General features: G+C 43.8%; 1 protein-coding gene across 1 annotated transcript in view; it reads right to left on the bottom strand.

Annotated features, from left to right (window-relative positions):
- F8 (coagulation factor VIII) overlaps window positions 1-24440 on the bottom strand; it is a 57998-nt gene extending 33558 nt beyond the window's left edge. Inside the window, exons 1-12 of the mRNA XM_067471539.1 lie at window positions 24118-24440; window positions 17302-17402; window positions 15143-15265; window positions 12010-12222; window positions 11639-11710; window positions 10825-10929; window positions 9105-9326; window positions 7677-7938; window positions 7438-7600; window positions 5681-5774; window positions 2254-2465; window positions 1776-1926 (exon numbers count right to left, since the gene is read on the bottom strand). Of these exons, the coding sequence (XP_067327640.1) occupies window positions 1776-1926; window positions 2254-2465; window positions 5681-5774; window positions 7438-7600; window positions 7677-7938; window positions 9105-9326; window positions 10825-10929; window positions 11639-11710; window positions 12010-12222; window positions 15143-15265; window positions 17302-17402; window positions 24118-24239 (1840 nt within the window). The 5' untranslated portion in view covers window positions 24240-24440. The remainder of the gene's footprint in view (window positions 1-1775; window positions 1927-2253; window positions 2466-5680; window positions 5775-7437; window positions 7601-7676; window positions 7939-9104; window positions 9327-10824; window positions 10930-11638; window positions 11711-12009; window positions 12223-15142; window positions 15266-17301; window positions 17403-24117) is intronic.
- Window positions 24441-24757: the final 317 nt, after the last annotated feature.

Here is a 24757-nt window from a genome sequence, read left to right as displayed (position 1 = left end):
CAAGAAAAGGTAATCAAAGTCCTCCTGACAAAGAGCAATCCAGCCATGGATAGATAGATAGATAGATAGATAGATAGATAGATAGATAGATAGAGATATGATTCACACACACAGAGATATAGTATCATAGATTTGAAAGGGACCCTTAAAGAAGGACAATAATATCCTGCATGTTCCAGAGTGGGCAAACCAGACACTCTGCACATCAACACTGACAAAGAAACAGCAAGAAATACTGTTTACCCACAAACAGAAAGAAATTACATATATTAGAAACCAACACTTTCTCATTACTTTGTTTTCTAGATCAACAGACTGGGCCACAGCAACGCGTGGCAGGGGACAGCTGGTATGTTATGCTATATTAAGGCGTTTTAATTCTTTGTTTTAATTGTCTAAATGTTTGTTTATGTTCTGTTTAATATGATTTTAATGGTTGAATTTATAGTCATGTGTCATTGTTTTATGTGTTATCATTCCTAACATTTCACTTGCATCTGTGGATGGCATCTTCAAAGGTTCTCTTGGCAATGAAGCAAAGGTAAAGGTTTGCCCCTGAAATTAAGTCCCTGGGGTGTGGTGCTCATCTCAATCTCTAAGCCGAAGAGCTGGCATTGTCCGTAGACACCTCCAAGGTCATGTGGCCGGGATGACTGCATGGAGCGCCGTTTTAGTTATAATTGTACAGGAGTTGATTATAAATTGTATGATTTTAACTGTATTTGTGTTTAGATTGGCTGCAGTAAGGCTGGAGCGGCCTAAGTCAGAGGAGTCCTCCATGTGCGTTGCCATGGAGACCGATACAGGAGAGAGGGAAGTGGGAGAAGCTTAGAGGGGAGAGTTTGAAAAAACGACAGTTAAAAATCAGTTCGGGTTTAGGTTTAGAGGAGTGAGCAGTCAGGAGTTAGGTTCAGAGGAGTGAGGAGTTAGGAGTTGGGAGAGAAGGAAAGGAAAAGGTGGCGGAGTGACTTGTGAAGCCAAACTTTGAGGCTTTGAAAAGCTGGGTTTGGCTATTGGAAGTTTCTCAGGCTAGTGCAGCCGAATGGTGAAACATAGCCGGTATTCTTTTAGTCTAAGGAGAGGCTAAAGAATAGTTTACTTAGTATTTGATCTAGGGAGGATCAACTAAGGGAAACATCCCTGTATGGAAACTTTGTCTGAAACAAGTGCTCTACGTCAGAAAGATACTGTGCTACTTGAAAGAATGAACTGTTAAAGTTACAAGTATTATTCCAAGTGCAACAAGGAAAAGTTACGTCTTGCAACCACACGTTGTGTACTTAATAAAATTGTTAACTTTTATTTGAAGACTGCCTCAGCTCCGTCTATTCTGTGTACCAAATGCCATTTCTCACAATATTACAACTTACCTCACGTGGTGGCAGAAACATAGGGAAAAGTAACCAAATAAATCTACATTCTTCTCTCCAGTCATGCTACAGTATATACAGTGTAATTACTACTAAGTTATTACTTTCTTAGTAAAGGAGGAGGTGCAATTGAACAGCCTCCCTCCTAACTTGATGGTAAATTTGGTTCCTAATCGGCAACCTCCATTGCAAATCGGCTAAATTTTCTTAATATTGGGAACTGGGGTAAAATCTCCTGAATACTGGTTCCTTTCAAATTGGTGGCCACAATAAATCATCCCTCAGCTTCTCCTGCTTCTTTTCAATAATGTACCAGTTATGCCTGGTACAGTTAGCATGAGCTGAGTAGCTGTCTTTCCCACCCCCATTCATGCACTAACCTTTTCTTCTTCGGGGGCTACTCACTGTGCATGACATTGGAGGCATAGAATTTGGGATCGTGGGGGTTGACGTTGGCTGCATCACTACAGGATCGGTTGATATTCTCCGCCAAGTACCAACTGCGGTTTTCATCGAAGACAGAAAACAGCATGAACCTTGCTTCATCCGACATAATCTGGGAGAACCCCAAAAGAAGACAGTTGGAGTGTTGGACTAGGCTTGGTGCCTAAGGAATTGTTGAAATGATGCTGGGATTGGATGGAGGAGAGTATTAATAACTCCCCTTTGCTTCCTTCTTGCCTTCAGGAGCTGCTAAACTTGCTAACTGAAAGGGCACAGGTTTGAATCTGGGGAGCAGGGTGAGCTCCCGCTGTTAGCCCCAGCTTCTGCCAACCTAGCTATGTGTTTACGTGTGTTATTGCAATTTGGTCTTTGTTCAACTGTTTCATATTGCTCTAAATCAATCAATAAATTATTTGTTAAAATGCAAGAATGGGCCAACCTGATTGCCTCTTTGGTCCATGGTCTCTTTCAGGCAGATGAGTAAGGGTCCAATTAGCCCAGACGCTAAATCCTTAGCAGGCTTGATGGAGCTGGAATAGTAGCGAGTCAGGCAATGGGGATCAGATCGGGTTGGGCCGTCCTCGGGCATTATTTTCCACCTGTATATAAACTTCTGGCCAGGTCGTATAGGCAACAGTTTCATATTGAGATCTGGAAGGAAATGAACCGCAAGACAATCACTGTATCTGCTACCACACTTTGAAAATAGAAGTAGGCTTCATATTTCAGCTCATCCCACTCTGGTCACATTCAATAGCCTCATCACCATGTTGCAAACACATGTTGAACATGCAGAATAAAATCTAAAGAATTTGGGCCGGGCTTTAGCGCAGCTGGTAAATCACCAGCAATGATAATATCTACCAACCAAAAGGTTGCCAGTTCGAAGCCCTGGGTCAGTGTGAGCACCCGACTGTCAGCCCAGCTTACTATTGACCAAAACAGTTCAAAAACAGCTTGAGCTGTAATTAGAGAAATTAGGTACTGCTAAACAAAAGGGAGAGGTATTTTACCATAAAGAAATGATCAGAATATGCCCGGTGACCACAAGGAAGGAGGAAGTCCTGATGGCTCTTCGTCATGGAGTATGGAGCAACAGCACCCTCCTGTGGCTGGATTTGAGGACAACCTCCAAAGTTGCCAAAAAGCTGGACGTAGACACAACCTACCTCCTTTCTGTTCTGTTGTTCTGACTGTCTCTGTCCTGTCTATCCAAAATGCCATTGAATGTTTGTTTGTTTATTTATTTATTTACGGTATTTGTATCCCACCTTTCTTATCCTGAAGGTGACTCAAGGCAGTTTACAGTCGGCGGCAATTCGATGCCCAGGCACACATAAAAAACAGTTTGTTTGCAATGTATGTGTACTGTGATCTGCCCTGAGTTCTCTTGGGGAGACAGGGCAGAATATAAATAAAGTGTCATTATCATCATTATCATTATTATTATTATTATTATTATTAATGTAGATACTAGGCATGTGCAAAAAATTGGAAGAGGCAGAAATCATAAGAAAATCCAAAGTTTTGTAAGTTGGAGGCCATATCCGAAATGTTTGTGTGACCCACACAAAATGTTTTAGAATCGAAACTTGCCCCATACTTTTTCATTTTAGTTTTGCAACTCTCAGAAGGCTGCCCAAGTCAGGTCATATTTGATGCAAGGAAGCAAAGTCATTAAGCCAAAACAGCTGCCTGTTTGCCTTAGTGCCTGTTTTGCCATTCCTCTCCCGGGAATTAATGGAGTCTTGTCTTGGCATTAGGTGCTGGGAAAAGAGGGAGCAGTGCATTTTCGAAAGGATGAGGAGCCCTATACCAAAGAATTCAAAAGACTCTGCCCTGAACTACATCTCCATTATGCATTAGCATCAAAAAGTCCCAATTAGGAGACGAGATCGGTCTGTAACCAGCCAAAGTTCCAATACATTTGTTAATATTCTATACTATGATTTCTGTTCCTGAGGTTTAAATGTCATTTCCTAATTGGTTCTGTCACAAAAACATGGCGAAAGTTTGCTACACTGCAAAAACTTTGTCTTTGCACAAGGGACGTCATGCCGTGTGTAGCACATTTTGGTTTGTTGAGTCTCCACCAATTTAGTGAATTTAATACAAAATAATAATATGATATTATAATAATATATTTATATATTACATGTAATATTACTAATAATATTGCAATATACTGGTATAGTACAATATAGTAATATATAATACTGATATTGTACTATGCTAATAATATAATATATTGTATGTATATATACCTTGTAAGCCGCTCTGAGTCCCCTTTGGGGTGAAAAGGGCAGCATATAAATGTCATAAATAAACAAACAAACAAATAAATAAATTTTCTGCCACAAAAGCAAAGTTTCCAAGTAAAACAACTACTTTCAAATAAAGACTAAACAGGGTTGTTGTAGGGTTTTTTTTTGTTTTGTTTTGGGCTATATGGCCATGTTCTAGAGGCATTCTCTCCTGACGTTTCACCTGCATCTATGGCAAGCATCCTCAGAGGCTCTGAGGATGCTTGCCATAGATGCAGGCGAAACGTCAGGAGAGAATGCCTCTAGAACATGGCCATATAGCCCGAAAAAAAAGAAAAAAAGAAAAAAACCTACAACAACGCAGTGATTCTGGCCATGAAAGCCTTCGACAATACATTAAAGACTACACAATTAAACAGGAAATAACACTTAGAAATCAGGAATTTTCTTTTTTATTAAAAAAAGTTGTTTTTAAAAACTTTGAAAATTCGCCAAAAATCTGTGTATAAGTGAAATGCTGAACCAGCTCCACTGGCTGCCAATCCGCTACCGGGCACAATTCAAGGTGCTGGCTTTAGCCTATAAAGCCCTAAACGGTTCTGGCCCTGCTTACCTCTCCGAACGCATCTCCACCTATGAACCGACCAGAACATTAAGATCATCTGGGGAGGCCCTGCTCTCGATCCCGCCTGCGTCACAGGCGCGCTTGGCGGGGACGAGAGACAGGGCCTTCTCAGTGGTGGCCCCTCGGCTATGGAATGCCCTACCGGCAGACATCAGGCAGGCACCTTCGCTGCTGACGTTTCGGAGAATGGTTAAGACCTGGCTTTATGAACAAGCGTTTGGTTAAGCAGTGCAACCAATCATAGGAAGATGGTAAATGGAACATAGGAATGGCACAAGGATTATGAGAACGGATCTGATTTCAACTGAGGCGTTATGTTATGTCTGTTTTGTTGATCTGTCTTGTTGATTGTTAACTGTTGTGGATTGATGCTGTTGATCCTGTTTGTTGCGTTGTTATGTTTTAATTGCACTGACACTGTTTGATAATTGTACCATGTAAACCGCATTGAGTCGCCTGTTAAGGGCTGAAAAATGCTGTATAGAAATAAAGCAAATAAATAAATAAATAAATAAATAAATGTTTTGAAATTTGGTGGGCTAACAGTGGTCAATAGGTTCTATCATTGTATCAAGTTTCACCCCAGTAGTTTTAAATATGAGGGAGATAAGAGCCCCTGAAGTTTCCCTAATTATAGTAATTTAATTATGTGCATGTGCAATTACTGTATTGAAATAGTAACGAAATTTCGTTGGCCTCGTTATAGTAACAAAATTTTCACTAAATATACTTTAGAAATGCTTTAGAAACAAAGTGCCCCAGTTTTTTTTAATGACGTGTGAATAATTTTTAATGGATCGTCCATCCCTGGTAGATACATTCACCATTTCATTAATGTGAATGATTAGATATAAAATTCCCATTTTCCTAATAGTTCTATCAGCAAAAATTTAAAAAGAGAAATTAACAAAGAGTATAGCTGTGAATTTATCCTTCTGACTGCCGTTCCATGAAATGTTTTCCTTCACCCGACTTACTTTTGGCATTTCCCAGCTGGAAAAACGAGGTGACGTTGCTGATGCCATGGGGATATATGTTGTATGGCCGCCTGGCTAGGTTCTTAAACATAATCTGAAATGACAATAGCCAGTTCCATTAGGGATTTTTAAAAACTTTATAGGATTGGGATGAGCTTTTAAGAGTGTACTGTGTTGTTTTATAGTTTGTATATAGTCTTACAATGAACAATAGTGAAATAATATTCATATTTATACTTTACTAATACATATACCCAGGTTGCCCAGGTATCATTGGGACCTTTACTTGCCTGCTTTCTCCAGTTCTGAGAGGGTCTAATTCACAATGTCTCCACAGCAATACTCTGGCAATTTAGCCTTCTCTGTCAAAGAATTCTGGTGTCAAAACAAACTGCAAATCCCAGAAATCTATAGCAATGAACCATTGCTACGCCTCTGAACTAGATCTGAAAATATTTCTTAAGACAAACTGCAACTCATGACTTTTCCAAACTATCAACTTTCAGTATGGAGTTGGCTGCATACTCAAAGTCTCTCCTGGTGTGAGAGAACCATCCGTCGCTGAAGATGTTGCCCAGGTGACACCTGGATGTGTTACTATCCTGCAGGAGGATTCTCTCATGTCTCTCATGCCAATGACTTAAATCAGGAAACACCTTCCTAAGATCTACAGAGATACTTGCAGGAACACCTCAGCAAGTGAGAGCCCAAAAGTGGCAGGCTAAAACTCAAAATCTCCATCAGTGGCTGATACCAGATGAGAAACTCCCTCTCGGGCACACAGAAGACTGGGAGACTTGGAAGGCACTGAACAGATTGAGATGCAGAGCCAGTCTCAAGAAATGTCTCAAGACGTGGAGTCCATGACATGCAAGCAAACTGTAGACCACCTACTACAATGCAACCTGAACCCTGCTACATGCACAATTGAGGACCTTCTTACAACAACACCAGAGACACTCCAAGTGGCCAGCTTCTGGTCAGAGGAAATCTAGCATAATGCCAAGTTTTTAACTTTGTGTTTTTTTAAAATACCTTATAACTGTATTTTCAATTGCGTCTGACATGATACATAAATAAAAATAGACCTGGCTGTGGCGCAGCTAGTAGGGAGTCACCTGCATTAAAATCACTATGAGAGGTCATGAGTTCGAAACCAGCCCGGGTCGGAGTGAGCTTCCGGCCATTTGTCTAGCTTGCTGTCGACCTTTGCAGCCCAAAAGACAGTTGCATCTGTCAAGTAGGAAATTTAGGTACCGCTTATGTAAGGAGGCTAATTTAACTAATTTACGACACCATAAAAAAACTCTCCAGCAGCATGCAAAAGAATGAGGAAGTACTCCATCGGTGTCACAAGTGGATGGTGAAGCAACAGCTCCCCCAGTGGCCTGAATTCAAAAAGCATACCCTTATGAAGCTGGAAAGTTAAATAGCTTCTGTGTCTCTGTCTATATATGTTGTGTGTCTATGGCACTGAATGTTTGCCATGTCTGTGTGCATTGTGATCCACCCTGAGTCCCTTGCAGAGTGAAAAGGGCGGAATATAAATACTGTAAATAAATGAATAAATAAATATGGAGTCTCTCTCATTTTTATCTCTATCTCTGTCTTTCTTTCTTTCCTCTTTACTTACCATAAATTCAGCTGCATTAAAAAGACTACTGACCGAGAGGTCATGAGTTCGGGTTCGGAGTGAGCTTCCGGCCATTTGTCTAGCTTGCTGTCAACCTGTCTTTCTCTCTTTCCTCTTTACTTACCATAAATTCATCCCCAACTTCTCCTTTGAGAACCGGCCCCAGGATCCCCATATGATCTGGATTCGACCCCTTCTGTCTCGTGAAGGTCCTATCCTCGTATTCCACAAACCTCACTTTCTTATACTTTGAGCCAATACGCTGGGGACCAGGTGCCAGAAACTGCCTGCAAAAGAGAAAGTGTCTGTGTAGAACCATCCCAGGTCCCAGGCCTCATAGAAGACCAAGCACTAGCCACGTACTTATCCGGGTTCGAGCCCTTGGCTGGGGCATAGTCCCAGTCCACTTCTTCTGCTGCAATGTAATGCTCCCACATCACAGACAGCCTCTTGGCACGGGAACGACCGGTAATCCTGGGTGTAAAATCTCCCATGTTGATCACCACTGTGTCCATATCATAGTCATCTTCATACTCATCTTCATCTTCACTTGGCTCTGCCATCCTCATCTTCTTCTCCAGTGGATCTGAACAGGCATCCACTTTAATGAAGGTTTCCATTCCAGCTGGAAGCAAACCGAAAACAATTCCTTCACTGTATTAAAGTAAAGGTAAAAGTTTTCCCTGGCATTAAGTCTATTTGTGTCTGACTCTGGAGGGTGGTGCTCATCTCTATTTCTAAGACAAAGAGCGAGCTTTGTCCATAGATGCTTCCAAGGTCATGTGGCCAACATGACTGCATGGAGCTCTGTTATCTTCCGCAGAAGTGGTACCTATTGATCTACTCACATTTGCATATTTTTGAACTGCTAGGATGGCAGAAGCTGGGGCTAGCAAAAAAAAGTTCACCCCGCTTCTTGGATTCAAACCACCAACCTTTTGGCCACCAAGTTCTGCAGCTCAGTGGTTTAACACACTGCACCACCAAATATATTCCAGAGCATGTGAGGCTGGAGGGAAGCTCACTCCAGTGGGTCCCTTCAAGTCATGGGAGTTCTGGGTAGAAAGTTTGGCCCAATTCTCTTGCTGGTGGGGTTCAGAATGCTCTTTGATTTTAGGCCAGCTATAAATCCCAGCAACTACAACTCCCAAATGTCAAGGTCTATTTTCCCCAAACTCCAAGTGTTCACATTTGGGCATTTTGTGTATCCGTGCCAAGTTTGGTCCAGATCCATCATTGTTTGAGTCCACAGTGCTCTCTGATGTAGGTGAACTACAACTCCCAAACTCAAGGTCAATGCCCACCAAACCCTTCTAGTATTTTCTGTTGGTCGTGGGAGTTCTGTGTGCCAAGTTTGGTTCAATTCCATCGTTGGTGGGGTTCAGAATGCTCTTTGATTTTAGGCCAACTATAAATCCCAGCAACTACAAATCCAAATGTCAATGTCTAAATGTCAACTCCTAAATGACAAAATCAACCCCCCCCCCCCCCCCCAAACCACACCAGTATTCAATTTTGGGCGTATTTGGTATTTGTGCCAAATTTGGTCCAGTGAATGAAAATACATCTTGCATATCAGATATTTACATTACAATTCACAACAGTAGCAAAATGACATTTATGAAGTAGCAACAACAAAAATTTTATGGTTGGGGTCAACACAACATGAGGAACTGTATTAAGGGGTCGCGGCATCAAGAAGGTTAAGAAACACTGGCCTAGATGATAAATATGAGATTCGTACATGGCTTCTCCATCTTGGATTCATAGTATATCATCATAGTTTACTACCTTGTTGATGGGATGGAATTTGGCAGAACATCCGAAATGTGCCATTGGTTCTGGGCGTTGTCTCGGCAGTGAGAAATGTGGCTGGAGAGATGTCCAGAGTGGCCTGTCGGTGGTCCCTCACAAGAAAAGAGTGTCCCTCGAAGAAAATGGAGTGGACTTCAGGTCTGGTTCCAAGGCCAATGACATACCAGTAGATGGGCCTCTTCTGACACACCTTGAGCTCTGTCAGGAGAAAGGCATCACAGTGGGTCATAGCACAAAGGTACAGGGATTTTTAATTACAGCCCTTATCCTTCCTAATCTACTTTCCTCAGGCTTCTCTAGTTCCTATGACCTCAACTGGAATGCCAACCATAACTGACAGGAAGCAATCCCTGTTGCATTACATTTCTGATCTTGAAGAGGCAACTCAAAGAGATAGACACCTCTAGAACTTATGTGTCGATTGGCATCTCTAGCACTTCTTTTCCGAAGGACATTCCTGTTCTAATATATCAATAACACATGTTCCTGAATGTTTCCACTGTCCTTGGGATGTTGGAATAAGCACCATCATATTAATGGCTTGCCCATCGTTAGTTAATATGGCAGTGGAGCACAGTATTCTGTATGTAACGTGGCCAACCAGATTCTTATGCAGAGTCTGATGGTGCATAATTCTTACATACCCCCTACCCAATAGTCACTGAAATACTACACCGCCTGAGCTCTGCAAGTGCAGCATTTTTCCAAATTAAGCATAGTGTTTGAGAACCGAGACATCCATAGGGAGACCAAGGTGCTTGTTTATAAAGCTATTGTCCTCCCAACCCTGCTATATGCCTGCAAAACGTAGACTGTCTACAGACGTCACACGCAACTCCTGGAACAATTCCATCAGCGCTGCCTCCGAAGAATCCTGCAAATCTCTTGGGAAGACAAGTGGACAAATGTCAGCGTGCTAGAAGAAGCAAAGACCACCAGTATTGAAGGGATGGTCCTCCGGCATCAACTGGCCACGTTGTCCGAATGCCCGACCACCGTCTCTCAAAGCAGTTGCTCTACTCTGAACTCAAGAACGGAAAATTGAATGTTGGTGGGCATGAAAAGAGATTTAAAGATGGGCTCAAAGCCAACCTTAAAAACTCTGGCATAGACACTGAGAACTGGGAAGCCCTGGCCCTTGAGCGCTCCAGCTGGAGGTCAGCTGTGACCAGCAGTGCTGTAGAATTTGAAGCAGCACGAATGGAGGGTGAAAGAGAAAAAAAAGCACCAAGAGGAAGGCACATCAAGCCAACCTTGACCGGGACCGCCTTCCACCTAGAAACCGATGCCCTCACTGCGGGAGAACATACAGGTTCAAGAAAAGGGCTCCACAGTCACCTACGTACCCACCGCAAATACACCAAACTTGGAGGACAATCCTACTCAGACAATGAGGGATCACCTAAGTAAGTAAATCACTGATAGTAATCAAATACCAGAATGATCTCCATCCTGGACATAGTAGAGAAGGATGCTGCGTATGCTATGAAAGTAAGATATGAGGTGCATTTAGTGCAGCAAAATTTTCAGAGTGACTCTTGCAGGATATTGAGCACATTCCATGACTTTTAACTGTTTTCCTATCCAGATCATGGTTAACCTCTCACTTTAGAATTCCTTCTCTTGGTTTGTTAACATTTTATCACCTCTTTCTCTCTTTTCTCCTTGAGGATAAGGGAACATGTGGCATTCTTACCAGGTAAGGGAGAATGCATGAAGCCATTGATAGTGTGCATCTGAGCCCCGCTGTTTGTGGAAAAGGCATTCCCTATGGTGTTGGACTGGGTATACCAGCTTTTGCCTGACAGAGAAAAAAGAGAGATATCAGGTGGTACATTTGGATCAGTGTAAAAATTAAAACAAAATTCTACATCACCGTGACTTAAATTAGCAAGGAGAAAAAAATACTGAATTAAATGTATCGTCGAAGTCTTTCATGGCTGGAATCACTGGGTTGTTGTAGGTTTTTTTGGGCTATATATATGGCCATGTTCTAGAGGCATTCTCTCCTGACATTTCACCTGAATCTATGGCAAGCATTCTCAGAGGTTGTGAGGTCCTCAATCCATGGGTGATACCAGATGAGAGACTCCCCCCTGGGCACACAGAAGACTGGGTGACTTGGAAGGCGCTCCGGCACCATGAGATGCAGAGCCAATCTTAAGAAATGGGGCCACAAAGTGGAATCCACGGCATGCGAGTGTGGAGAAGAGCAAACTACAGACCACCTGCTGCAATGCAACCTGAGCCCTGCCACATGCACCATGGAGGACCTCCTTGCAGCAACCCCAGAGGCACTCCAAGTGGCCAGATACTGCTCAAAGGACATTTAACCAACTACCAAGTTTGCAAAATCTGTGTTTTCTTTTAATCTCTGTGTTTGTTTTGTTCTGTTCGAAATGTAATACAATGGTATGGTTGCTGATGACACGATAGATAAATAAATAAATAGCTGAGGATTTTTACTTCTCTTCTTACCATCAGTGCCACAATCCTCTAACCATTCTTACCTTCGTCAAACACAGCAAAGAGCAGCACGAATTCTTGCAGCAAGCTCTGGGTTTTTCTACTCATCAGTGTCCCTGCAGAAAAAGAGACTTTTGAATCAAGCAAAACATTGTGTGCTTCGAGAGATTTCATGTTTTGGATGCATACATGCACACAGAGAGACATGTATGCACACGCACACACATCCTCGTCTGCCTAGCCTGGCATTCATGTGTTTGCACATTATCATGTACTTTATAAAACCTGAGTTGTTGTGATGTACAAACCTGCCTCTATGAACAAGTAAGGTTTATTAACCAGCCATGGTGCACAACAATGGTTTGTAATTTATTTATGTTTCTTTTTTTAAGGCTTTCACATCTAGTACTCTTACCTGGTTTACAGACCAGCAGCGGCCCTATCAAGCCCGAGTTAACATCCTTTACGCTGTCCACTTTGGAGGAATAGGCGTAAGTCAAACATTGTGGGTCAGCTCCAGTTGGCCCATGTTCTTGAGAGATTTCCCACACATATGTGTGAATCTGGCCGGGTTTCACCGCATCATCTTCTTTCTCGGTCCGACTCGTTTTATCGTTATAGCCGGCTCCTGAAACCAGATTAGCAGTTTCATAAACATAACTTTTACTGAGCCCCATCTATACTGCCTTACAATCCAGATTATCTGTTTTGAACTGGATTATATGGCAGTGTAGACTTATATAATCCAGTTCAAAGCAGATAATCTGGGATCAGATACTGTATTATATGCTGTGAGACAATCAAGGCAAGACTTAGACTAAACAATGCCCAACAAAATCAGTGCAAGCCACTTGGCTTCCCAAGACAGAAAAATCTCCCCCTGCGAAGTGTCTATACAGAACCCCCACCAGATTTCAAATAAAAGGATATAGTTTTGGTTAAGCCTTTAATGTTCAGTCTCCCGTACTCATTGATCTCCAAGCGTTAGGAGTGCATCTACACCAGCGTTTCTCAACCTGGGGGTCGCGACCCCTAGAGGGGTCGATTGGCAATTTTCGGGGGGTCGCGGCATCCCTTCCCTAGGCCCCGCCCCCTCTGCGCAGCGCGGATGGGTTCCTCCTCCTCCAGCAGCGAGGAATCCCAGGGAGGCACTTGGAGACAGGGGGAAAAGATCCCTGTATCCATATCCTTTGCATCGCAGCGAAGACCCTTCTGGGCCTGCTTGCAGAGCAGCAGGTTGGCGGGGTTGGAGGAGAGGCCCCCCAGGACCGCAATAACAGCAGGAGCCTAGTGGCAGACCAGCATCAATCCAGCCGTAGAAGGCCCTCCTTGAGCGGTGGCTAAAGGGGTGGAGGCAAAGGCTCCTGGGTGGATGGAAGCAGCGGCAGCCTACCCTAACCCTCTCGTGGGGTGATGCTGAGCTGCTACTAGGGCCACCGCGGATGCTGGGAGGGGGGGCTCTGTGTGAGCAGGCCCGGGAGGGCCTCCCACCACCCCCAGGCTTGCTTGCACAGTGGCGAGTTGGCGGTGTGGAGGAGAGGTCCCCTTCGGGCCCATAGGAACAACTACAGCCCAGGAGCAGCCCAATTTATTTATTTTATTTCATTTACTTATACCCCGCCCTTCTCACCCCGGGGGGGACTCAGGGCGGCTTACAGTGGGGGCACAATTAGATGCCCAAGGCAATTCACAAGCAGTACAAATACAAACAATTCAATAATTAATTAAAAACATCAGTACATAATAAAATCATAAAACAATCTCATGCTCAGGGTTCAGAGTCCATATATCCATTCCATTCCATTTGTCCTTGTCTATCATCAGATCCTTCAGTTAACTGTCAGAATGACCAAAGGCTTGATCCCAGATCCAGGTCTTCAGTTTTTTCCTAAACGCCAAGAGGGAAGATGACGATCTAATCTCCCCGGGGAGTGAGTTCCACAGGTGGGGGGCCACCACTGAGAAGGCCCTGCTCCTCGTCCCCGCCAGCCTCACTTGTGAGAGTGGCGGGGTCGAGAGCAGGGCCTCCCCAGAGGATCTTAAACTTCGAGATGGGACGTAGAGGGAGATCCGTTCGGACAAATACACTGGGCCGGAACCGTATAGGGTTTTGTAGGTCAAAACCAGCACTTTGAATTGTGCTCGGAATTGGATCGGCAGCCAGTGGAGCTGGCGCAACAGGGGGGTTGTATGTTCCCTGTACGTCGCTCCGGTGAGCAATCTGGCTGCTTCTCGCTGAACTAGCTGTAGTTTCCGAGCAGTCTTCAAAGGCAACCCCACGTAGAGTGCGTTGCAGTAATCCAACCGGGATGTGACAAGAGCGTGGACCACCGTGGCCAGATCTGGCTTCTCAAGGTACGGGCGCAGCTGGTGCACAAGTTTTAATTGTGCGAAAGCTCTCCCGGCCACCGCTGAGACCTGGGGTTCCAGGCTCAGCGATGAGTCCAGGATCACTCCCAAGCTGCGAACCTGCGTCTTCAGGGGGAGTGTAACCCCGTCTAACACAGGCTGTAACCCTATACCCTGTTCGGCCTTACGACTGACCAGTAGGACCTCTGTCTTGTCTGGATTCAATTTCAATTTGTTAGCTCTCATCCAGTCCGACACAGCAGCTAAACACCGGTTCAAGGTCTGGACAGCCTCCTTGGTGACAGGTGGAAAGGAGTGACAGATTTGGACATCATCTGCGTAGAGATAACATCTCATTCCGAAACTCCGAATGATCTCTCCCAACGGTTTCATGTAGATGTTAAATAACATCGGGGACAGAATTGAACCCTGTGGGACTCCACACAACAACGGTTGTGGGGCCGAACAGGTGTCACCCAATAACACCTTCTGGGTCCGTCCCTCAAGGAAGGATCCAACAGAGGAAGATAGAAGGGTCCACACTTCCACGCTTGCAAAGCCCCCTAAGCTGCTGCTGCCTTTGCATTTTCTTCCGTCAGGATGTTTCTGGGCTGCCAAACTACAATTGTGCGAGCAGGCCCAAGGACGGAGGAGAGGCTTAAACTAATTAATAAAACTAATTTAATTTATTAAAACTAATTTACTATGTTTTATATGTAATTCTGTATGTATTATTTATATGTAATGGCATCGAATTGTGCCGGATGTAAGCCACCCTGAGTCCCACCCTTTGGGGGGGGGGGGTTGAGAAGGGTGGGGTACAAATGTTTGAAATAAATAAATAAATAAATAAATAAATTTAGCAGACCCTCCAACATTTCCCAAAATGAAAACTGGGACCTTGTATAACAGGCAACATCAGAGTTTGGAGAGATGCAAAACAAGCGAGAAGAGGCTGCTGCAGTTTGCTTTTGCCTGGATCTACAGGGAAAGTCAAGATTCAGCACCTTCCTCTGCGTTCTTTTCAAGTTTGAACTTGGTAAGCTGAGCACAAATGGGAGGAAAGAGAAACTGGGATATTTTTTAAACAGTTCAGAAAGTGGGATGACAGCGGGTAAACCAAGACTGTCCTACCGAATCAGGACAGCTAGAAAGAGAAGAGATTTAGAAGACAGTCCAGTAAGTAAGGTCAAACCCACCTTCAGAAGCTTTCCAAAAGGACACTCCAATGGCGTGGATGCTGAAAGGATGGGAAGCCATATTTTTAAAGGTCACAACCACTTTGTCATGGGCTTCGGCTTGAATAGTTGGGCCCAAAATACCTGATGAAGAGGAGGAGATATCAAGAGAGTGACATTTTTCTGTTGAGCAGCAAAGATAATGTAAAAAACACATTTCATTGGGAACCAACAGTTGAATCTCTTTGAATCTCATTCGGCAGCTAGTTTGAGAAAAAACAGGTTATAAATACTACCAAGAAGAAGAGGAGGAGGAGGAGGAGGAGGACAAGGACGAGGAGGAGGAGGAGGAGGAGAAATCATAGAATCAAAGAGTTGGAAGAGACCTCATGGGCCATCCAGTCCAACCCCATTCTGCCAAAAAGCAGGAATATTGCATTCAAATCACCCCTGAGAGATGGCCATCCAGCCTCTGTTTAAAAGCTTCCAAAGAAGGAGCCTCCACCACACTCCGGGGCAGAGAGTTCCACTGCTGAACGGCTCTCACAGTCAGGAAGTTCTTCCTCATGTTCAGATGGAATCTCCTTTCTTGTAGTTTGAAGCCATTGTTTCGTGACCTAGTCTCCAGGGAAGCAGAAAACAAGCTTGCTCCCTCCTCCCTGTGACTTCTTCTCACAAATTTATACATGGCTATCATATCTCCTCTCAGCCTTCTCTTCTTTAGGCTAAACATGCCCAGCTCCTTAAGCCGCTCCTCATAGGGTTTGTTCTCCAGACCCTTGATCATTTTAGTTGCCCTCCTCTGGACACATTCCAGCTTGTCAATATCTCTCTTCAATTGTGGTGCCCAGAATTGGACACAATATTTCAGGTGTGGTCTAACCAAAGCGGAATAGAGCATGGGGAGAATGACTTCCCTAGATCTAGACACTAGGCTCCTCTTGATGCAGGCCAAAATCCCATTGGCTTTTTTTGCCACCACATCACATTGTTGGCTCATGTTTAACTTGTTGTCCATGAGGACTCCAAGATCTTTTTCACACGTACTGCTCTCCAGCGAGGCATCCCCCTCGGAGGAAGGAGGAGGAGGAGGAGGAGGAGGAGGAGGAGGAGGAGGAGGAGGAGGAGAAGGAGAAGAGATGACAGGAGTGTGCTTAATGATGTGCCCGTCCACACATACCTGTTCTCCAAATAATATCTGATTGCAGAGAACTAGTTGGTGTCACAATGTGGTCAATACCTCTCATACACTTCAGAATTGTTGCATATCACTACGTTTAATAATAATAATAATAATAATAATAATAATAATAATAATTCTGATTGACAGAGTTTTGGAGCATAATACTCCTGACCTCACAATTGTGTTAAAAAACAAAGTATGGATCGTCGATGTCGCAATCCCAGGTGACAGCAGGATTGCAGAGAAGCAACTGGAAAAGCTGACACGATATGAGGATTTAAAGATCGAACTGCAAAGACTCTGGCACAAACCAGTCAAGGTGGTCCTAGTAGTGATTGGTACACTGGGTGCAGTGCCTAAAGGCCTTGGCCTGCACTTAAACACAATCGGTGCTGACAAGATTACCACCTGCCATCTGCAGAAGGCCACCTTACTGGGATCTGCACACATTATTCGCCGATACATCACACAGTACTAGACATTTGGGAAGTGTCCGACATGTGATCCAATTCAACAGCCAGCAGAGTGTTTGCTGTGGACTCATCTTGTTGTGTTTCAAATAATAATAATAAACTTTATTTATACCCTGCCACCATCTCCCCAAAGGGGACTCGGGGCGGCTAACATGAGGCCAAACCCAAAAATAATACAGCAAAGTTAGAAACAAAACAAAAAACAGAAAAATGACATCACAGCAAAATACATAAATACATTTTGTATTAACCACGGTTTCAGATCAGTCTATGCCATATTATGAAATATCTCGGTGATGGAAACCAAGCCTAAGCACAAAATGCATTTCGCTTACATATACGCTTTTCAGACATTTTCATGCAATATTTCTAATCATTCTGAGCATAAAACAAAGTTTGCGTACACTCAAACACCCCTGTGGAAATTTTCAGATTTGGGAATGTTTCAGACTTTGAATTTCCACACAAGAAATGCTCAACCTGTAAAAATGGATGACTTCCAAAAGAAAAGTATTTCATTTTACCCATCCAAGCAGGCTTAGGTTTTGTTTGTGTGAATGTCGAGTCCGTGTATTCCAAATATACAGCCTTCTTGTACTGAGTGATCGTGGTGCGGGAGAATGCCCTGGGGAAGTAAAAGGGTTTTTGTTAAAATCATTGAAATGCTTGGCATTGATACTGCCTACAATTGCTTTGTATCCTGATTGTTGTACTAAGAGCAGCTGATTCAAAACAGAGAAAAAGAAAAATCCGTTAAAAAAGAAACACTATTAAAATAGTGTAATTTTTTGAAAACAATAATAAAACAATGTATTGCCAAAAGCTTTCATGGCTGGAATCAATGAGTTGTTGTGATTAGCCAGCTTGAATAGCATTGAGTAGCCATGAACTTGCAAAGTTGCCTCCAGGCTCTCTTTAAACAAAGGTTGGATGCCCACCTCTCAGGAGATACTCCACTTAGGCAGAAAAAAATGAAATGCAAAAATACAGGATGGGGGACACGTGGCTCGAGAGCAGTATGTGTGAAAAAAAAATCTTGGAGTCCTTGTGGACAATAAGTTAAACACGAGCAAACAATGTTATGCGGCAGCAAAAAAAAAACAATGGGAATTTGGTCTGTATCAATAGGAGCCTAGTGTCTAGATCTAGGGAAGTCATGCTCCCCATGTTCTATTCTGCCTTGGTTAGACCACATCTGGAATACTGTGTCCAATTCTGGGCACCACAATTCAAGAGAGATATTGACAAGCTGGAATGTGTCCAGAGGAGGGCAACTCAAATGATCAAGGGTCTGGAGAACAAGCCCTATGAGGAGCGGCTTAAAGAGCTGGGCATGTTTAGCCTGAAGAAGAGAAGGCTGAGAGGAGACATGATAGCCATGTATAAATATGCAAGAGGACGTCACAGGGAGGAAGGAGCAAGATTGTTTTCTGCTTCCCTGGAGATTAGGACGCAATGGAACAATGGTTTCAAACTACAAGGAAGGAAATTCCATCTGAACATTAGGAAAAACTTCCTAACTGTGAGAGCTGTTCAGCAGTGGAACTCTCTTCCCCAGAGTGTGGTGGAGGCAGGCCCGTAGCCAGGATTTCTATTCGGGGGGGGGGGGTGAGTTTTTTTCAGGGTTTTTTGGGGGGGCTGAGTTTCGGGGGGGGGGGCTGAGTCTGAGCGAAAGAGGGTCTAGCCTAGCAAACCTTTTGTATCATTACCCCAATACCCCCATGCATATGGGATATATTGAGTATGGTGATCAGATCATGATATGAATAAACATAACAGTTTAAATAATGCACCAGTAAGGCCTTTTCATGAACCACCATGAGAATTTGGGATGGGGGGGCTGAAGCCCCTCAACCCCCCCCCCCCCCCCCGAGGCTGGATGGCCATCTGTCGGGGATGCTTTGAATGCAATATTCCTGCTTCTTGGCAGGGGGTTGGACTGGATGGCCCATGAAGTCTCTTCCAACTCTATGATTCTATGACTATACACCCCATAATCCTTTCCAATTAGCCATATGAGTGCTTTGGTTATGTCCTAAGATGTATCTACCCTGTAGAATTAATACTGTTTGACACCACTTTAGTTGCCATGGCTCAATGCCTTAACAAGAGTGGTATTAGGTCTTTGGAGAACCATTGAACATCTGGAGGACGTGAGGTGTTGGCTTGCTGGGAATGGACTTGGCAATTAGGTCTTCTTTTTGGATGACTCTGACTCATGCAAGGAAATACGAGATAGATGCGTATTTCATGCGGATATAAAGCAGGCTCTAGTGCAGGCATGGGCAAACTTCGGCCCTCCAAGTGTTTTGGACTTCAACTCCCACAATTCCTAACAGCCTACCGGCTGTTAGGAATTGTGGGAGTTGAAGTCCAAAACACCCAGAGGGCCGAAGTTTGCCCATGCCTGCTGTAGTGCCACAAAGATAGCTCTAATTCAGTTGGAGAAATCTAGAATTTTGAAGGGATTCAAGAATGGTTAAACATGACCTGTACAAAACATGTAGAAACTGAGTTTCCAAGATCTGAGCTTCCAAGATCACACAGGTTCTGATGCCTTATAAGGTGGTTCCCACCCAAAATAGAATCATAGAATCATAGAATCAAAGAGTTGGAAGAGACCTCGTGGGCCATCCAGTCCAACCCCCTGCCAAGAAGCAGGAATATTGCATTCAAATCACCCCTGACAGATGGCCATCCAGTCTCTGTTTAAAAGCCTCCAAAGAAGGAGCCTCCACCACACTCCGGGGCAGAGAGTTCCACTGCTGAACGGCTCTCACAGTCAGGAAGTTCTTCCTCATGTTCAGATGGAATCTCCTCTCTTGTAGTTTGAAGCCATTGTTCCGCGAAATGACAAAAAATGACAAAAAAGCTAGGAGCATTTAAAGTTCGTAGGCGCCTTCAGTCTGTAAGAATTCAGAGTAGGAAGCCAAAGTCAACAGGGCTTCCCATTGTATTCAAGGTTTCAACAATCTAGGTCTTCTCGTTTGGCAACAGGAGGAGTGACCTTCCAGCTTGAAGGCAGCAGGACTCGTTCATCTCACTCCCGTTGAAAAAACAGCAGTGGCATTTTATGGGCTAAACAAACTGGAAGGTCCTCTGGAATTTATCTGCTCCACAAACACAATGCCGCTTTCCATGCAGAAACCAGATAACGGCGTGGAGGAAATTATGTCCCGCTTGTGCGTTTGTTCTGCCTGCTGTTTTGGTTTCCACACTTTGTAGCACTTCTTTTCTCTTTTTTCAACTTTTATTATTTTTCAATTTCTTTCTTTATTTACAACATTTATATAGAACCATAGAATCAAAGAGTTGGAAGAGACCTCATGGGCCATCCAGTCCAACCCCATTCTGCCAAGAAGCAGGGATATTGCATTCAAAGCACCCCTGACAGATGGCCATCCAGCCTGTTTAAAAGCTTCCAAAGAAAGCGCCTCCACCACACTCCAGGGCAGAGAGTTCCACTGCTGAAGGGCTCTCACAGTCAGGAAGTTCTTCCTAATGTTCAGATGGAATCTCCTCTCTTGTAGTTTGAAGCCATTGTTCCGCATCCTAGTCTCCAAGGAAGCAGAAACCAAGCTTGCTCCCTCCTCCCTGTGGCTTCCTCTCACATATTTATACATGGCTATCATATCTCCTCTCAGCCTTCTCTTCTTCAGGCTAAACATGCCCAGCTCCCCAAGCCGCTCCTCATAGGGCTTGTTCTCCAGACCCTTGATCATTTTAGTCGCCCTCCTCTGGACACATTCCAGCTTGTCAATATCTCTCTTGAATTGTGGTGCCCAGAATTGGACACAATATTCCAGATGTGGTCTAACCAAAGCAGAATAGAGGGGTAGCATTACTTCCTTAGATCTAGACACTATGCTCCTATTGATGCAGGCCAAAATCCCATTGGCTTTTTTTGCCGCCACATCACATTGTTGGCTCATGTTTAACTTGTTGTCCACGAGGACTCCAAGATCTTTTTCACACGTACTGCTCTCGAGCCAGGCATTGTCCCCCATTCTGTATCTTTGCATTTCATTTTTTCTGCCAAAGTGGAGTATCTTGCATTTGTCACTGTTGAACTTCATTCACCCCGAAGGGGACTCGGAGCAGCTTACAAGGTATATATACATACAATATTATTATTTCTGGTATTTATATCCCGTCTCTTCTCTATCCCGAAAGGGAGACTCAGGACGGCTTACATAGGCAGCAATTCGATGCCGATACATGAACAACTAATACAATAACTATTAAACAAAACCATCAAACCATTAAAATACATAAAATACATAAGCCATTAATTAAACAGTATAAAATCTTAATTACCAATAAAACTATATCCTCATCTAAGTCGTCTTTCCAGTCAATTTCAACCAAAGTGCTGCTTTATGTCTGCTGACCAAAGGCCTGGTCCCACAACCACAATTTTACTTTCTTCCTGAAAGCCAGGAGGGATGGGGTCAATCGTATCTCATTTGGAAGCATATTCCACAGGCGGGGGGCCGCCGCCAAGAAGGCCCTGTCCCTCATCCCCACCAGTCACGTTTGCGATGTTGGTGGAAGCGAGAGCAGAGCCTCCCCGGATGATCTTGGGTTATGAGGTGGGATGTAGGGGCAGATGCGTTCAGACAAGTAAGCTGGGCCAGAACCCTATAGAGCTTATATTATATTATTATCATAGTATAATATCAGTATTATATATTACTATATTGTACTATGCCATTATATTGTAATATTATTAGTAATATTACATGTAATATAAATATAGGTACAGGTAAAGGTTTCCTCCAGTCGTGTCCGACTCTGGGGTGTGGTGCTCATCTCCATTTCTAAGCAGAAGAGCCAGTGTTGTCCATAGACACCTCCAAGGTCATGTGGCCGGTATGACTGCATGGAGAACCGTTACGTTCCCACCGGAGCGGTACCTATTGATCTACTCACATTTGCATGTTTTCAAACTGCTAGGTTGGCAGAAGCTGGAGCTGACAGCAGAAGCTCATGCCACTCCTCAGATTCGAACCTGCAACCTTTCGGTCAACAAGCTTAGCAGGCTCAGCGCTTTAACCCACTGCGACACTGGGGGCTCCCAATATAAATATACAATTATAATTTATTAGTTGCTCTGGTTAGGGAAAAATTACATTGGTGCTGGAGTAGAAAATATTAACTCAAAAATTAAGGGAATTTCAGACAAGAATCAACCAGGGCCAGCTAACACCTCCCAACAAAGGAGACCCCCAGGCAGCAACCAGCCAGGCTTTGAAGCTACAAGGCTATTCAATGCTAATCAAGGTGGCCAATTGTAACATTCACACTTGCCTCAAGCAGACAAGAGTTCTTTCTCCCACCCTGGAGAAACCTCACTTGCTTACTACTTCATCACACTAGAGAATGAATCTACTTTAAATCCGGTTGCTGCTTCCTGCAGAATTCTGGGATTTGTAGTTTAGGGAGGAGCTTTTCACAGCCTCACTAAACGACAAAACCCAGAATTCTGCAGGAATCTATAGTTTCCAACAGACCTCTCAACTTCTGAGAATGCTTGCCAGAAATGTGGGCAAAATGTCAGGAGAGACTGCTTCTGGAACATGGCCATACAGCCATGAGAGCCTTTGACAACACATTAATTATATACTGCAAATACATTAATGCATAACATTGCTTTAATCAGATCACACTAGGGAGACCCATTTAGTTCTTTTTTACTCTGACACAGAATTATAATTTAAAATGGAATTCACAATCGATTCAATCATGGTTATAACATTGAATCTTCAATATAAAAGGATTTACTTAGCTTACAAGTAATCACCATAGCTAATATTAGGTCTTACAGGGTGGATATAATTTTGTCGGGGAGGTGGATTGTATGGGCCCTTCTAAGGTAAAGGTAAAGGTTTCCTCTGACATTAAATCCAGTCATGTCCGACTCTTGGAGGTACTGTTCATCTCCATCGATACCTATTGATCTATTCACATTTGCATGTTTTCCAACTGCTAGGTTGGCAGAAGCTGGGCCTAACAGCAGGAGCTCACCCTGCTCCCCAGATTTGAACCACCAACCTTTCAGTCCGCAAGTTTAGCAGCTCAGTGATTTAGCCCACTGTGCCAGCCATGAGACTTTCTACACTCCCCGATATCCTAGGAACGGATCCCAGATTATCTTCTTATCCCAGATTATCTGGCAGTGGAGACCCATATATTCCAGTTTAAAGCAGATAATTTGGGATCAGATCCTGGGATACAGGGCAGTGTGGAAGGACCGTATAGGTTTACATCATAGATGCTGGCAGTGATATATTACCTAGTAAAATATTTAATGGACTATAATATTAATTTACTGTAAATAATACTAAAACTAACAGACTAGACTAGTCAGTAAAATAGCATCACGAAAACAATGGCATGATTGTCAACCTTATCATACCTCTGACAGCACATTCACTAAGCCAGGGAAGTTCCATGGGGAATATTGAGACTACCAAAGGATTTGGATTTCCCCATATTCGTGATGCAGCTACACTGAAGAATGAATACAGTTTGACAACACTTGGATTGCCATAGCTCGGACTGCAGTGGAATCATGGAATTACAGTTTTACAAGGTCTTTAACCTTCTCCGCTGGTGCGTCACCAAAGTATGACTCCCAAGTGTCCATAACATTGAGCCATGGCAGTGAATGTGTTGCAGACTGGGTTGTTGCAAGTTTTCCGGACTGCATGGCCATGTTCCAGAAGCATTCCCTCCTGAGATTTCACCTGCATCTATGGTAGGTTGTGCAGGTGAAACGTCAGGAGAAAATGCTTCTGGAACATGGCCATACAGACCGAAAAACATACAACAACCCAGTGATTCCAGCCATGAAAGCCTTCGATAATACATTGTTGCAGACTGCATTCATTCTACTTTGTTGATGTGCCTTATGAGAACGGATTTTGGGAGCTATAGACCAATACTTGAAGCCCCTGGTGGCGCAGTGGGTTAAAGCACTAAGCTGCTGAGCTTGTTGATCAAAAGGTCGCAGGTTCGATTCCAGGGAGCGGCGTGAGCTTCCGCTGTCAGCCCTAGCTTCTGCCAACCTAGCAGTTCGAAAACATGCAAATGTGAGTAGATCAATAGGTACCGCTCCGGTGGGAAGGTAACAGCGCTCCATGCAGTCATGCCGACCACATGACCTTGGAGGTGTCTACGGACAACGCTAGCTCTTCGGCTTAGAGATGGAGATGAGCACCACACCCCAGAGTCAGACATGACTGGACTTAATGTCAGGGGACTACCTTTACCTTTACCTTTAGACCAATACTTGACCTTGCTCCATCACTATTGTACAGACAACAAACATTAATTACCTCTTTTGGTTGTTAGGTTCATAATTCCAGTCTATCTCCACGGCTCCAATGTAGTATCTTCTGCTGATGGCAACACTCTTTTCCAAGAGGCACCAAAGAATGACGAAGATGGAGCTCCACATAGTCTGCCATACACCGAACAAGTCCAAGAGGCTGAGGGTCAATTTGGAAATGAACCAAATAGTTTTGACTATTCAATGGCCTTCATCCTCACCAAAACGCATGGAGAAACAGGACACAAAACTACAAGTTCGGACAAGGCACTGACGCATTTCGATGTGGTTGCTGGACAGGGAAGTCCAGCAATGTACTGAGATGGGACGTGTTTGCTACCAGCAGGGAGGGGAGCAACAGGATGGAGTAGGGAAAGCCAAAGGAAGAGAGCTCAGACGACATTTAACCTCTTCCTTGCCGTACAAATTCAATTTTAGAAAGAAGTTATGGATGTCAAATAGTCTTGCAAGGCCAGGCATGAAAAAAAATCATCATCATTTTGATCCCGGCCTAAGCCTTCATTTGCTGGCATCCGATGTGGAGGTTGCATTTACCTACTAGATGTTTGCAAAAGTGACCATAAGATAAAAATGACGTCTTGTTGCAGTCCAAATATTATATTTTCCTAGCTCTAATGTATCAGCCA

Source organism: Anolis sagrei, chromosome 10, assembly GCF_037176765.1.
Source record: "Anolis sagrei isolate rAnoSag1 chromosome 10, rAnoSag1.mat, whole genome shotgun sequence".
NCBI classification, from domain to species: domain Eukaryota; kingdom Metazoa; phylum Chordata; class Lepidosauria; order Squamata; family Dactyloidae; genus Anolis; species Anolis sagrei.
The sequence above is the reverse complement of the archived record's forward strand: the minus strand, read 5'-3'. Positions and strand labels throughout refer to the sequence as shown.